This window comes from Amyelois transitella, chromosome 3, assembly GCF_032362555.1.
Source record: "Amyelois transitella isolate CPQ chromosome 3, ilAmyTran1.1, whole genome shotgun sequence".
Classification (NCBI taxonomy): domain Eukaryota; kingdom Metazoa; phylum Arthropoda; class Insecta; order Lepidoptera; family Pyralidae; genus Amyelois; species Amyelois transitella.
In genome coordinates this window covers 13,622,827-13,640,264 of record NC_083506.1, presented here as the reverse complement: position 1 = coordinate 13,640,264, position 17,438 = coordinate 13,622,827, and the positions used below count along the sequence as shown (strand labels likewise).

The window sequence follows — 17,438 nt, the reverse complement described above, 5'->3', positions numbered from 1 at the left end:
GTATAACTCAAATACTATATTTGCCCCAACCCCTAGTGATGAAAGATCATATTAAACGAGAAAAGAAACAAAACCAAACGTTAGCTCTAACAATACAAATGCAATCTGTAACCACGCTAGCGCTACAGACAAAAGATATAAGCTGATTGTGGAAAATACCATTCTAGAGAAGACATACTAATACAAGCGAGCGTTAGGAGAGAAGGCAATGAATTAAATTGCGGAATTATCCGCCGCCGTCGGCCGGATAATTCCGCAACACTGCGAAAGTTTAGTCGCGACTGCAGCCCGAATAACTCCACTAAAACTGTATACAAAGGTATTAGTGGCGGCGTGCGGAGGATCCGAACTCCACAGTGCAGTTTGTAGGAGATAGCGGACAGTCATTATCTTAAAACCTCAGATGGAAATCTAAGAAACATTAAAACTGTAATATTTTGTGGAAAAAGTTAGAGTGCCGTGTGGTTCCCGGCACCAATACAAAAAAGAATAGGACCTCTCCATCTCTTTCCCATGGATGTTGTAAAAGGCGACTAAGGGATAGGCTTACAAACTTGGGATTCTTTTTTAGGCGATGGGCTAGCAACCTGTCACTAGTTGAATCTCAATTCTATCGTTAAGCCAAATAGCTGAACGTGGCCATTCAGTCTTTTCAAGACTTTTGGCTCTGTCTACCCCGCAAGGGATATAGACGTGACAATATGTATGTATGTATGTATGTAGTAAGAGCACAAACTGTGATCCACTTATCAATTATAATTATTTTAATAAAAAGTTTGTTAAATATTGAGTTCAGCGGTTTGGCATGATGGAATTGAGTTTCAAACAGTGAGAAGTTGCTAGCATATTGCTTAAAAAAAGAACCCCAAGTTTATTCGCCATTCCCAGAGTCGTTTATTACTACATCCATGGGAGACTATGGAGAGCTTCTGTTCTAAAGTGTATATAACCACACGGCATACAATTGGCAAAGCTCTAAGAACAATCAACTTTAGGATTCTCTCGTGACTTGCCTTGCTGTGAGTCGCAACGAATTCAATTAGAGCAAGCATCCGAGCCGGTGCTGCGCTCTGTGTTAAACCTTACATTTGCTGCATTTACTGTAATGTCCTTTGTGCTATTGTGACGTTGACTTGAACGCAATTGTAACGGTCGCCGCTAGAACGTTTAGGTTTTGTAACCCCATATTTTCTTAATAAACTCAAAGTAAATAAATTTTATTTTTGATATTATTATCATATGTTAATTGAAGGTAATAGAGTTAGTGACACTTACCATACAAATTTAATCACATCTCTGTCTCTCACGGAGCAGACAGAGCCCACAGTCATAAAATTCTTAAAAGTTTAATGATGGAAGGCCACGAACATGCTAATAATTGTGTCAGTTCATTTATAAATTTAAATTGTGTCACTCCAATTGCAGGTAAATCACAAAGACGCATTTAAATTTCTAGAACTATTATTACCATCAACCACTACGTTTAAATTGGGAAAGAATTGAAAAAAAAAGCACCTCATATACTATATACCTAACCAGCTGTATCACAAACATTTCACCTATAACATTACATTATTTAAGTGCCACCGGAAGCCTTAAAAATAATGACAGCCGATATAAAAGCAAGCCCACACAAACGGGGAATGACGGAAGCCGTCTCAATAAAGACGATAATGAAATGCGAGCGACGGCGGGCGAGTCACATTTCATCGTCGCGGAGGCAGCAGTGAGTAAACTCATCGCCAAAGGCGGAGAGCAAATTGAACAATTGAGCGCACAACAAATAGCGCCGCGCGATCTGACGGCGAGCGCCGGCGACTCGGAACGATATAATTGAATTCCGAGCGACTGTAGACTGAGACTTGGGATTGCAGAAGGTCTTACATTGCTACTTGTATCGTTTGGCAGCGATTTCGCTTATGTGAATGTCCTTATTCATAATGATCTTTAAGTAGATAATCTTGCGGAAGAAGTTCAAAGATCTTACACCTTAGTACAGGGGATCTCTCTTCTCGTGAAGTTGAACCCTGAATTTAACTTCTGAATGTGCTACTTTTTCGGCTGCTTTCTATATCTCTATTAGAAGGGTGAGGCAGAGATTTGTTACACAACGGATAGTAGGACGGAAAATTTAAAAATCATATTTATGTCTCTTGCCAGCTGCAGAATCCTAAAACAATTGAATGTCTGATCAAATGTTAATCTTATTTAGGATAAGCATCCGCTCGCGAGTTCGCATTGCTCGCATTGCTCAATGTCCAAGGCCGAGGCTCGTCCCACCTGGGAGCCCCTTGCGCGCTATTGCCGAAAAGGCTGTGGGAGGAGCGTTAAGCCCTCGCTTAAAACTGTCCCGCTATAAAAATAAATTATCTTTATTTTTAAACTATGTTCCCATAGTCCAAAAAAAAAACTAAACTTACAGAACCTTCTATACCATACCCCTTTTTGATCTACATTGCGTCTCTGGAATGCCACTGCGCGGGCCGAGACATCGGAGATCTCCGCGATTTATAGCCGCGTGTATATTTTGCCACTCGATACATTTCCGCGAATAATTGGTTTCGAAAAGAAAGGTTATTGAAAATTTACTCCTTTGTTTGATCCCAAATTCAATTCTGAAGAGGTGAAGTCAGAGTGAGATAATTAAGAGTCATAATCACAAATCCTTCAATCAATGTAAAACTATTCTCTAACGAAGAGTGAATGTAAATTCAGTCATACGCTGAATTAATTTTCCAAGATAATTTTTACAGCCCGAAACATCGCGTCTTAACGCCGCCGTACACAAACTGTTTGCGCCCGTTTCTTCCTGTTTTTATTTCACGACGAATAAGAACTTGGCGTCTGAGTGCTACAATAATACTTACGCACGTTTCGGAATTATTTTTCCCGGTCCTATGCTTACATTGAATGTTTTTGTTGTTACTATTCTTGGACATGTGGGTAGCTGTTATTTGCAGAAGTAGATTTCGACATCTGCCCTTCCTCAACCCGCATAATACATAGAGAGGGCAAAGGTTCAGATTGTAACAATGGAAATCACTTCGAAGATATCTCTATCTAGTAATGCAATTCATTGTGATTGAGATTAAGAGTTTGTTTATTTTTTGTATGTGATCTACTCCTCCTTTATTCTAGGAAGCAAAATAATAAAGCAGTAAAAAAAATACTACATTTAAAAAGTTTCGAAACAAATTTCTAAAAAAACAAATAGTTTCCAGTGCTATCTGTGAGTAAAGCTCACACAATATGAGAGTGGCCACGTGATGCCGGCTGCGGAAGCTAGTTGTTTGGAAACTCGCAGCAAAACCAACACTATCAGCATTTGCCTGCAGAGATAACGTGCGCTGTGCAGTACAGTCGCGGACAATCGTATCTCGACTTAATGTTTTATCAAAACTTAACTGTACAAAAATAAGATGTTCAAAAGGCGGACCTAATACCATATGGCATCGTCTATTACCCTCCCAGCTGACCAAACCGAGATATAATAGTGGGTGGTGCCCTAAAGTGCACATGAATATACAAAATATTATATTAAATACTTAATGATTTTTTTAGCCAAAAGCACAATGCGAGTAAAAGCTAGTTGAAAATATAATAAAGACAGCAATGTTACATTTGTGTGTAGTAGCGGCAGCCCATAGGGTCGTTCTCGGCATTTGGCGGCATTCAATAAAAATTATAAAAAGTAAACAGAAAATTACTTTACCTGATAAAGTATTACTGAACTGATTATTAAGAAAAATTAAAGGATTCCTTGCTATTTACATAACTCTTAGAAAATAAACTTCTAAAAAATTAATACAATACCATTTTAGAAAATTATTTGGAAAATAAAATGATACTTTCTACGTAGCTAAGCAATAAAGACAGTTGTCTTTCTATTGCTTCAGATCTCATAAGAAAATACAAGACACGATAAATTCAAATCTATTCATATCCCTCAGGAGAGCTCCGAGGAAAAATCATTTTAAAAAAGCAGAAATAAATTGAATTAAAATCGACGCGCGCGATTGTCCCTGGCATCAAAATGGCGGCGGTGCGGCTCCGGAGGACCCTTGAGTTCAGCCCGCGGCAAATTAAAACTGGCTACAGGTGGAAAGAGATAGATATACACACAGCAAATATAGCAATCACTGTATTACGTCACAGTTCATTAGAAGTATGAGTACACTCGTTCAGAATCTTATGTAGTACACTTATGTAGAGAGAATAAAATGAAATTACGATGTTTAAGTACATACATACATACATATAATCACGTCTATATCCCTTGCGGGGTAGACAGAGCCTACAGTCTGATGTAGTTTAAGTACCAACGTTTTATTATCAAGTATTGCTTTATTTTACTCGCATTAGAACCTTGGCAATATTTACTAACATATGTACATATAACTAGTCACGTCTATATCTCTTGTGGGATAGACAGAGCCATCAGTCTTGAAAATATTGAAAATCCACGTTCAGCTGTATGGCTTTATGATGTAATTGAGATACTAACAGGTCGCTAGCCTATCCGCTACAAGAGGAATCCCAAGTTAATAAGCCTATCCTTAGTCGCCTTTTACGACATATCAATATAATGTGGTTCTATTCTGAAGTTTCGGATACCACACGGCAATAATTACATAACCAACGTTATTTAGCAAAAAATAATTAATTGATTTTTTCTAGCAAATTTATTTTTATTTAGCAAAAAATAATACAATGACATAAAATGTTAAATAATAATAGATCTCACTCCGTATTAGCTTCGTTTTAAATTAAAAAAAAAATAGTATACTGTAATACGCAAACAAAGACGTGCTAATTTTTTCCTACAAACGAATGTATAGCATTCAATAAGTGCCGTGTGGTTCCCAGCACCAATACAAATAAGAGTAGGACCACTCCATCTCTTTCCCATGGATGTCGTAAAAAGCGACTAAGGGATAGGCTTACAAACTTGGGATTCTTTTTTTAGGCGGTGGGCTAGCAACCTGTCACTATTTGAATCTCAATAATCTTTTAATATAATTAAGCCAAACAGCTGAACGTGGCCATTCAGTCTTTTCAAGACTGTTGGCTCTGTCTATCCCGCAAGGGACATAGACGTGACCATATGTATGTATGTATATATGTTCTGTAAATTATATAGGCACATGTTCGAATAATGCCAGTTCGGCGACAATGAAGAGCTCTCGACTTGAGAATCCATAACGCGCCGGCATCTGGGCGACGTGTTACTCCACGCGGCTGAATTTATATCAGAAGAGGACACGAGTGGGGACCAATTAAGACCCATTGTGTTTCCAGACCAATGAATACGACCGAAACATGCGCACTTCTGTTAATAATGTGTTAAAGGTTGTAAGAAATTTTTACATACAAACATATAATTACATCTTAATAAATATATGTATATATATCTCTGTCTACCCTTATCTTAATATATAACATAAGGGTAGACAGAGATAACAGTCTTGAAAAGATTGATAGGCCTCGTTTAGGTGAAGATAGAATTGAGATTCAGATAGTGATAGGTTGTTAGCCCATCGCCTAAAGAAGAATTAAAAGTTTACAAGCCTATCTTTTAGTCGCCTATTACGAGATATGACTTGTACAATCCCGGCCATAGGACATGATGAAAAATGAAATTTCTCTGATGTTCGTGGGTCTTAGATATTTATCTATAGATGTTTTCTTATAATAAATGAAACCAATTCTTCTATTGAAACCTACACATAGTAATAAATTTACTATCTCTATCTGACGTCGGTCGCTCTCCTGAATTCCGCTGAAAAAATGTGATGCCGTGTTTAATGGAACAGAGGAAATATTATTATCCCGGACGAAACGGAATAAACCAAGTTGATTTGTTACGCCGGGAAATAGCGTTCCTGTGCCACCTACTCCACCTATTGAGGAAAATTGAAGGAAAAATATCTGTGTAAAGCGAATAATATAAATATGATATTTCCTGGCTTCGCTTGCGTGAGCGCTGATGCTATTTTTGTACAATTTCATTGTGACTTATTCTATCGTATTACAACACACAAATTTATCATTTATTTAGCAAAACAAATACACAGAATTTATTTTGTCATATTGAAAATCTTACTATATAAAGTGGTTTTCAAACTTTTCGTCACATTATAATAAGTAAGTTAAATACTTAGTTGTATAAATATAACACACTTATGCATTTAATATGCGTTTCATTTTATATTTTTTTAAACAAGCACAGTTTCAAATCGTACTGACACTTTTCTGAGTTACGTACATTAGTTTCATTACCAACTGAGAGCGCCATGATACCCCCGAGCGCGCAACTTAAACAAACGTCTGATAAAATAGCAAAGTCTTATCAGGTTGAACAAGTTAAGTTTCAAACAGTTAATTTATCAGCGATCAATTAAGGACGGCATTTGATCATCAGTACCCTTTTTCAAAATCAATAATTTTAATTACTTTTTTACAATACTGCTTTTAACTTGTTAAATGTGCATTCACGCTTTGATATACATAAACTTTTTAAAGAGTTCTATTTTATCTGTGCTAAAAAAAATAGACAAAACCTTATCCAGCAGATAGCGTGCGCCGTCAGGATGCATTCAAATGCACCTCGCTCTAAACTTTTAGAGTAATGAACGCTCGCGCAATCAGTGAGAGATTTGTTTTTGTTGGAGGTATTAATGTTTTAACGTAAATTAACTGTGTTTTTAGACTCCATTCTCTTAATATAACTTTCTAGGTGTTTGTAATACTAGCTGATGCCCGCGACTTCGTTCGCGTGGCTGAACGATTTTTGATAAGGAGTCAAATGATATTAGTGACAGAAGTGGCAGCGGCAGTGACAGTCGCGTAAATAAAGAGTAAATTCATATGGCACTGTTTAGCACATGCAAGGTTTTACCTTCGTAAGCCTATAAGTTACAGTTATATTACCAATTTCAAACGTTCGCGTTGCATTAGAACAGAAAAGATTTATTTGCAAAATTGGATACAAGATATCTCTAGTGAGTGAGGTCACCGAGCGATTGGTCGCTCTATTATTTAAAATACAGTTATCCTACTAATATTATAAATACGAAAATTTGTATGTCAGGATGTCAGTATGGATGTTTGTTTCTCTTTCACGCAAAAACTACTGAACCGATTACGATGAAATACTTTTTATTCCGGAGTTCCCGCGGGATTGATAAGGTTTATATGCGGACGAAGTCGCGGGAGGCCTCTAGTTTATTATAGTATAGTAATATGACGTGACTACATGTATGTGAAACTATAATATAATGGTACAATTTTGGCCTCTGTGGCGCAGCGGTAAGCGCTTGTCTGTGTCACCGGAGGTCCCGGGTTCGAATCCCGGTCAGGGCATGATGAGAAACGAACTTTCTCTGATTGGTCTGGGTATTGGATGTTTATCTATATAAGTATTTATTATAAAATATAGTATTGTTGAGTTAGTATCTCGTAACTCAAGTTTCGAACTTACTTCGAGGCTAACTTAATCTGTGTAATTTGTCAAAAAAAAAAAAAAAAAATTACAAGTATCACAAAGTAAAGATCTATTCATACACTACCCGGAGCTTTACGTAATTGATTCTCAATCCTAGCGGAGGATTAGTGGAAGCGATAAAGCTCACTTGTTTTATTTTAAGCTCCGCCGGGCACCTGCTTGCGTTCGAAAGTTTATTTTATCACAAAGAGGTGGTATTCGATGCCAAAAGTGTAAGGTTTATATATCGTTATATGATCTGTGTTGCAAAAGTGTTAGCAAATGCGAAGATAAAATCGTGTTATGGAAAAAAAAAACATATTTTTCTACGACACACTTGTCAGGCGCACCTTTAATGTGTTTTTTTTTATCTGGAGTAATACAATAAGAAAAATATATATTTATCGACATTTTTCTCGGAGGGATAGGCACTTGCTACGTTTTTCACATGTTAAAAATTACACAATAACACGAAAATAGAAAAATATCTAAGTAACAGTCTAGATTTATCGCCGAGTTTAGCTGTAATAAACGTACATAGTGTCATTGTGTGTTATACGCAAAACTGCAGTCATTGTTCAGATCTATGTGTATTGACCTTTACATCTCTACTGAAAAAAAATAATATATATAATAACAGGGTTAACAACCACATTGATCGAATATGCAGTCATTTGATAAATTAAGTAGTTATTATTCAAATAGTAACAGATTGCTAGCCCATCGCCTACAAGAGGAGTCCCAAGTTTAAAAGCCTATCCCTTAGTCGCCTCTTACGATATCCATAAAATAGATGTTGAGTGGTTGTATTCTTAAATGCCGGAAACCACACGGCACTATATGAAGCCGTAATTGAAGATAATTTAACTTAAAATAATAATTTTACTTCATTTGAAGCTAGACAACCAGTAATCAAATTTACCAATTTTTATTTAGAAATATATCATGTCATTACTCATTACGAGAAAGACGAAATAAGAGAAGAGGATTCTACTATAGAAATTGTAAAATCATTCGAACGTTCGGCTAAACTATCCACGTAGCACATTGCTACGGCGTAGCAGTGCTACGACCTCGTAGCGGGTCGTAGATCATATTAAGCTGCCAATACATCAACAATGTAGTTAATTACCATAATCTCTGTCTGACCTAATTTCAAATTGATCCGCAAAGTTCAAACCAGCTTTGTTACACGTCATTTAATTAGAGGTATTATAGCGACAATGTAAGTGAATAATGAGAATGTCTAGTTTCTGAGTGTTGCCAACTGCGTGATAGTAGAAGGAACTTGTGTTGTGTTATATTCTTTCTTGCTACCAGGCTAACATAGCCACAAAAATATTTCTTTTAATTTGTAAATATGCATATTGCCTTGTGGTTTTCCGGCATTTTAGAATGGAACCATTCCACATCTTTATCATGGTTGTCGTAAAAGGCGACCAAGGGATATGTGTATAAATATTTGAAATTCCTCTTGTAAGCGACGGGCTAGCAATCTGTCACTATTTGATCTATTATAAAGCCATACAGCTGAACTTGACTTTTCAGTCTTTTCAAGTCCGTTGGTTCTGTCTACCCCGAAAGCGATATATACGTCACTATATGTATGTATATTGTCACAGTCGCCCAAGTTCATAAAGTAAACTTCAAGTTTCTTATGATTAACTCCTAATCCTCATAATCCTACTCATTAGGTTACTTTTATATACATATGTATATATACTCGTACAAGTATATATTATTTATGTGCAATAAAGGATCTATCTAACTATATAAAACTCTTTAGTTAGTAAGTGACTGATTGACTTCCACACAGCCCAACCCGCTGAAAGAGTCGTGATATTTGGCATGCGGAATTTTCCTAAATTCTAGAAATTTCACTTAAAAAAGATTTTCCAAAAATACTCACGGAAAATTTTATTATTCTTCACGCGGGTGGAACTGCGAGTGTACTTTTGTTATACATACATATAGGTACCTATGATCCTATATGTAGGTGGACATAAATTTTGAAATAGAAGCCCGTACGAGGGTCCAGTCACGTGCTAATTGATAAGGGTTGCTTTGTAATTGTATGTGATTTGGAATTATGGCGGGTTGGTCACACGCGAGATCATGGGAGGCAGGTTCAGGAGTTCACAAACTAGAACAAAAAAATTTTTAAATTTGAGAATGATAAACGCAATAAAGATAATTACATAGGTTCTGCTTATTTCAAAAGAAATATCTTCCAGCAGAACCTAGATATTATTATTTTTTTTTCAAAAATTCGAAGTTTACCTTTTAATATTAATTTTGTTCTTCTGTTTTTACATTGTCGTTTATATTTTTTTAAACTGTTTTTAAAAATAGTTGACAGCACGATACTTTAAAAATGTCGATATTGGTTACGACAATTTAGACTACTAGTCATAATTGCAAGCCCCTGGGCACCCCTTCTTACAGAATACAGAAATCTCGAGAATTCAGTGCGATTTAAGATCCATCACTGGAAATTAAATTCACTCGAGGAGCAAACTGCGGAGAGAGGTAAATTAATTACTTGTAATGATCGATTTCATACATAAGTGTTTTGGAAATTTATTGTTCTCTCAAATTATATCCCCGGCTTTTTTTATTAAGGTAGCTGCTTACAGCCAGGAGTGTTTGACACAATATCATTGTAACTATAATATCTATCATCAATACATATGTATATTAAACTAAAGAATATAAATATAAATAAATATAAATAAATATATACGGGACAAATTACACAGATTGAGTTAGCCTCGAAGTAAGTTCGAGACTTGTGTTACGAGATACTAACTTAACGATACTATATTTTATAATAAAAACTTATATAGATAAACATCCAAGACCCAGGCCAATCAGAAAAAGTTCTTTTCTCATCATGCCCTGGCCGGGATTCGAACCCGGGACCTCCGGTGTCACAGACAAGCGTACTACCGCTGCGCCACAGAGGCCGTCAAAAATACTTCGATACAGTTGACAAATCTGTAGTCGTGAATTTTCTTGCCTGTCTGTCTGAACACGCATCACGCAAAATCCACTGGACCTATTTTCTTGAAAGTTTCTATAAAGGTACCTTACATACTTTTATAACATCTTATATACATTATATATCATCCCGGTAAACTGACACGTTCGAGAAGGTTATTAAAAAAAAACATGTCGATAATTGTGGTTACGGTTACGAGAAAAACCGCGCGAGCCGTGCGCTCTAGCTAGTTTAGTATACATTTGTACGTAAATATAATATGTAAAAGTAGTAACATATATTTTGGAAATATCATAATACTGTGATACCTACTGAGACATCTACCGGTAATGTGGGGACATTAGCGCACAACGCAGCCATGGCGCCATCTGTGTGAAAATGTTGTAACCTAGCAGGTCCCGAAGGAAGAAAAGCACTTTAGTAACAGTGCCTTGAGCTTGCTGTAAGCGTAGCAGGGCTGGAGTTTGGATGTTTGGTTTAATTATTTTCGGCAAGATGGCGCTTGCTGAAAATTATAAGCAAGATAATAATTATATAATGTTACACAGAAGATTGAGCTGATTGTGTTAGCATAAAACTGGTATATAAAAGGCAATAATTAGAGGAAAAAAAAATGTTAGTGCAGTAAAAATTTCCAACGATTTTTCTCAAAAGAATATCAATTCAGCTAAACGTTGGCCTAGAGTTCTGTGACTTATTGGTCCACCTCGTTAATAATAAAATCCGTGGAAACTAATATCTGTGTATTAAAATACTGTTTTGATGGCCTTTAAACTTTTGATATTATATAGACCAACATCCATAAAGGTAATCATGAAATCGATATAGGATGTTCTTCTTTGTAGCCCAGGTGGAAGTTTTCTTCGTAGCCAATCTACTTCTAAACTTTAGTGTTGTTCCAACTCTCACATCGCAACGAGACGATATAGAAATTGGCCCAACACCTGATTTAACACTAACCGTTGGCGCAAACAAATAAATTTTAATTAAACCAATTCGTTTGACAGCGCCGCTCAGTATCGACAATGACAAACGAGCGTCCCCCCCACCCCCACCACCAGATCAGCCGGTAGGGCTGATAACGTTCATAATTCAAATGCTGGATAAAAATAATAAATATATACGAGACAAATTACACAGATTGAGTTAGCCTCGATGTAAGTGCAAAACTTGTGCCCTGGCCGGGATTCGATTTAATAAAAGACCTGGCTTTCTCTTCGATTAGAAATCACAAATTTTCAACTATTGAGAAGCTTACGGATAATTTTAACGCCCGTCACTAATTTAATACAATTTTGCTTCAATAAAACCGCATATTACGTAGGTAGCTTCATTTAGTTGCTGTTATATTAATACTAGCTATTACTCGCTGAATTGCCACGCGAAAATTTAACGCCATCTACAAAAAAAATACAGGTTGTTCGCAAATCCAACGGAGACGACAATTTTAACGGGTATCATACTCGTATATAAGCTAATTATCAAGAAGGTTCGGTTGATCATGCGTAAAGTGGTAACAAACCAACAAATAAGATGCTAGTATTCAGTTTCATACAGACTCAACCCTACCGCGTCCTCCCCCCACCCCCCACCCGACAATACACGCTAATGAAATTCTCCGTTTAATTGGTGCTCACATTTAGGATGCGTTTGTCATACGAGGATCCTAATTACTCCTAATGGAATTGCACTGTTCCTTTCTCATTTTTCTTCAGTCACGCCATTATTTTTTTTAGTTTCATGACGATGTTTGTGATTATCATCGTTGTGTTCCTGGTGAATGTGGCTTTTGATGTGGTGTGTCAGAGGTTTTTCAAAGCTGAAGGTGTCTGGCTGGGTGCCTGTAGCATCGTCCCTGTCATTTTTGACAACAGTTAACAATGCTCAGTAATTTAGATAACCCTTTTGTAAGTGGCACCAATATAAAAAAGAATAGGCTCGATCTCTTTTCCATGGATGTCGTAGAAGATGCCTAAGGTAAGTTTATAAAACTGTGATTGTTCATTTTGGGGATGGGCTAGCAAACTGTCACTAATTGAATCTATCAGTTTTCTCAAGGATGGTGGCTCTGTCTACCCCGCAAGGGAAATAGACGTGATTATATGTATTTATGTTAATCCTTGGGCATGTGTGAATTGATGTCTAGTGGACACATTTGAGACCTGCAAGTATTGTTGTAAGTGGTCAGCATTGTCTCTGCCTACTCCCACGTATGTATTGCCAGTAACCTTATTTAAGAAGACATGTGCTAACACTACGAAGAGTATACGGTTATTTTCTCCGAATCTAGTCATCCTCTGCTGCTATACATTGACAACTTACTGGTATTCGTGAATATAATCCGCCAGATTCGACAAGCGAAGAAGTAGAGAATAATGCCTCTTACGATTTATAAAATGAATCATACCATTCCCACTTAGTGGAATGTCGGCGGCTATTCTCTCCGGAGGCTGTGGTCAGTGACGTCACAGGATGCATGCGGCTGACAGGACGCGATCATGCGAGTTATTGCCTGCAATGCGGTAATTGATGCTGCCCCCGAATGGTAAATGCATTTTGATTTGTTTGAGGGGATTTATAATACCCGTCCGTTTAATTATTGGGGACTTATTTAAATTAATACATATAATCACGTCTTTATCCCTTGCGGGTTAGACAGAGCCAACAGTCTTAAAAAGACTGATAGGCCACAGTTTCAGCTATTTGGCTAAATGATAGAATTGAGATTCAAATAGTGCCAGGTTGCTTTGTTTTAAATTAATGTTTATGTGATACTACAAAAATACTGAAAGCTATCTATTTTTTTGTTCAATTGCTGTAAAATGTGAAATTTTGATGACCACTCCTTCTCTTTCTCATGGGTGTCGTAAAATGCGACTATGGGAGAATAATAAACTTGATATTCTTCTTTTACGCGATGGGCTAGCAACTTGTCATTATCTGAATTTCAATGTCATCTATTCCCCCTGGCTTTTAGTCCCAGTTGCGTCCTTACCTCTCTGCAGAGAAGCACGGGGTATGCCTTTGACCTGAATCTCAATGTCGACAATATTTGATAAAGATGTGATTATGTGTAGGTATTTATTTTGAACAATTTTCAATATTATGGTATCATCTGAGGTCGCATTAGCTTTTCACTCAATTGTATGTAGGCCAGTCAGTACACAATTTTTTTTATTTCACTCCAAATTTCATTTGAGATTTCCACGAATTTTGATACCAAGAAATTTATCTTAGTCACCTTCTCCACATTTTGTTCTTAGTCACCTTCTCCTTCACATATTTAAAGAGCCACGCTTCTGTTTGTGAAAACCCGTGGAGCGTCATCAAATTTTAGAGCCTACCACTGAACTATATAGTTCTAAAATGTCAGTGGAGATGCTCCAGAAATGCTTATTGTGACACTCTCGCTGCAATGTCGCTTGGAACACGCTTCCATGATGTTCTGTCAGCGTAGAAAAAACATTGCGTATGCCAGTTGCTGCTCTTCTCATGCAGATAACAGGCTTTTAAGGCATTCTGTCACTGAAGGTGATATGGCTGAGAAAGTCGGTTCTGATTGAGAATATACGTACAATCACGTCTATATGTCTTGCGGGGTAGATAGAGCCAAAAGTCTTTAACTAATAGGCCACTTTCAGCTGTTTGGCTTAATGGTAGTATTGAGATCCAAATATTTGTCGAAGTTAAGTTTCAGACTCAATAGTGATTAGTGCTAGCCCATCGCCTTAAAGAAGAATCCCAAGTTTAAAAAATCTATATTTACATAGTATTTTAATAAATGTGACTTTAAAATCTAATTGCAGATACTCCAGAAATGCTTACCTCTTCGCTCCCGCTGCACTGTCGCCTGTAGCAGACAGTGAGTAATGGCCGCGACGCGAGTGCGCCGGCGGCTGCGGCGGATGTACCTCTGTCATATTAATAGTTCTGCGGCGCTGATTGAGTATTCATGACGTTCATAGAGTTATGTTAAAAAAGAATTGAAAGCTTTGAAACTTAAACCAAAATTTTTTAATTTGAATAACTCTATCATCGATTTCTCCTCGTGTCTATCATCAGATTTGTACTTAGTAAGAGGCGACTAGGGGATGGGCCTATAAACTTGGGATGCTTTTTTAGGCGATTGGCTAGCAACCTGTCACTATTTGAATCTTAATTCTATCATTAAGCCAAATAGTTGAACGTGGCCAATCAGTTTTTTAAAGACTGTTGGCTCTGTCTACCCCACAAGGGATATAGACGTGACCATATTTAAGTATGTAACTATGAGGTCAACAAAAAAGCGTTCAATTTCCCATCAAAATAAAGCATTTCTTTAAATCAGGCAAAAAATCTTAACTCAAAAGCATTAAACAACAAAACCAAATACGCAACAATGCCCTTGATTATATTTTCAAATATAGAATACTTATTGGAAAATTAGTATATAATTTGAATTTTGCAAGCTAAATTATTGTTACAGTCCCAATACATTGAACCTGCGTATGATGGCTGCAGGTAAATATTGATCTAATCGAATGGCCACTCCGCCCCACACGTCACCACAGATTAATGAAATGAGGAGATGTGGACACTGGCGGTCGTTGGGTGCATCAAACATGCGTAGAACATTTTAGCCTAATTACGACAGGCTTCCTATAGTTTATGTCCCACAAAAAGAGTAATACGTTAAGCGATGTTATTGGCGTAACGTCATTATAAACTAGAATACGCTCTCGTATAATAAAAATATCATTAATTTCGGTTCTTGTGGGAATTTCGAGAATGTTCTCCTTGGTGCACCTAAATTCCTGAAGGCACATTCATTTAAAATCCTTAAACTTGTTTGTGCTATGCCTGTTTACTGACGATATTGTCCGTCAATTAGGACAGCTCACAGCGATGATCACAAATATGTAACCTGTTTTGCACAATATTTATATTTGATTTGATATTAAGAAGCAATAATAGTTATTACGTAATTTTGGTATATAAAAATATGTAGTAAAAATAATTATCTGATTCGTGCTGTGATCAAAATATGTTATTATAATTTCATCTCTCATGCCTAGTCTACAATATATCAATATGTAGCTCTGTTTTGGAGGACGTCATTACTATGTAATCGTTTAGAAATAATTTACTTAAACAAAACTTTTGTTGGATTTTTTTGATTACTTATGTAACGTTCTAATGCATTCAGACATCGAGCACCAATCTTATAATTGTACACGATTACTTCACATACCTACTTATCAAGCTCTAATATTCCACGTCATAGATTTCACTTTACTACAGGCTCGACATGTTGCTGGTCCATCCTTTGAAATATTTTTGGGTTGGAACTGTCTCATGTTTAAAACCGTTTCTCTTGATTTATATACATATAATTACGTTTATATTCCTCGCGGGAAATAAAAAAGACTGTGGGAAAATGGTCATTTACTACACCACATATATAGCATCTTTTGCCACAATTTTTATAGAAAGTTATTAAGAACACAAAGACCAAGTATCCTTTAACAAATAACCATATTATGTACGACACTCGAACAAACGACGCGAACAATGAGAGAGGGCAATGAAATAATCGTAACAGCGCGGCCGGAGTCCGTGCGTCCGGTTTATTGTTACGACATGCGGGCCGGGCCGCGGCCGTGCGGTGCAAGTTACAGAAGATAAAATTAAAAAGGCCTTAATCCTTGTTATATATCTCAAATATCTATTTGAAGAAGAAAACGGACATTTAAAGATGGAACGAAAGAAGTATGTCAAGGGATCAAGGATTTAAAATGTGGCATAAAAGACAGAATGTAAGTAGTAACCTGCGTTTAGGAATTTTGAGGCTGTCAACGTATCGTTGTTAGATTGAAGACTTCTATTGTCTAATTATGGCGACTGACCGTTTGTAGGCTAAACGACTGTTAGAGAACAGACAAGGAATGTTTATAAACTAGATAATTAGTAATCAATCAAAACAAAACCTTTTATATCTTACCAGAGCCGGAGTCCAAGTCTAAGAAACAGAAGATTAAAAAGGTTTTATTGTTGACATTCAAGGACGCCAAGAGAGACAACCTCTTATACCTTAAGATTCCTCACCAACTGTTCCATAGTCGCTGCCTGCTTAACAGCGGCCGTTAGCACCTGCATAACTGCCTCCCGGGGCCACTTCCACCTCGTATGATGCTGAGGAGGAACATTGAAATATATAGCTCTTACAACATCGGAATATGACTCTTTTGGGTATGGTTTTCTTAATATTATTTTAATTTTATAAGTCTGGATAAATTGAAAGTAGCGAGATCAAATTGACGTAATGGAAAGATTTACTACTTACAAAAAATAAATTCTTTATTGATGTACGGGACGAATAACCAAGATTTAGTAAGCCTCATAGTAAGTGACTACCTACTAGTAAGAATCTTACTCAATGTTAATTTTTTCCATATCTAGTACTCTACGTGTAAGTAAAATAACCAAAGTATAGAATGGAGGTAATTCAAAATTACCTCCATTCTATACTTTGGTTATTTTTTGCCCAGAGGGCAATCCAAAGCTGCATTTTTTTTAACAATGACTTACTTATATTTTAATGCGCTTCAATAAAAAATCTCCTTATATTGACATTAATGATAACCACTGAATAAATAAAAAAACATAATAACAGTTACCACTTTTGTTGTATAATTATTTAACTTATTAATGGAAAGGCAGCCGGCGAGTATCTCAAAAGTTGGGAACTCCCAGCGAGCTAACGACACAAACATTTCTTACTCCCTGACTTAATTTAGCGAGTTCCTGGAATCTACAGTGCTTGAAATTCTTAATGCTTTGTTACTACTTACCGAATACTAGGATGCTGATGATATGGCGTTGTGCCGAATAAAGGTATTACCTGTTAATTACCCTGGGTAACAAACGTCTGACATGCTACTCCGTCGAGCCTAGTTAGAAGGCGCAGGCCGTATA

General features: G+C 36.7%; 1 protein-coding gene across 1 annotated transcript in view; it reads left to right on the top strand.

Moving 5' to 3' along the window:
- Nucleotides 1-12,452: 12,452 nt before the first annotated feature.
- LOC106136730 (cell adhesion molecule Dscam2) overlaps nucleotides 12,453-17,438 on the top strand; it is a 196,817-nt gene continuing 191,831 nt past the window's right edge. The window contains exon 1 of the mRNA XM_060949085.1: nucleotides 12,453-12,461. Within this exon, the coding sequence (XP_060805068.1) occupies nucleotides 12,453-12,461 (9 nt within the window). The remainder of the gene's footprint in view (nucleotides 12,462-17,438) is intronic.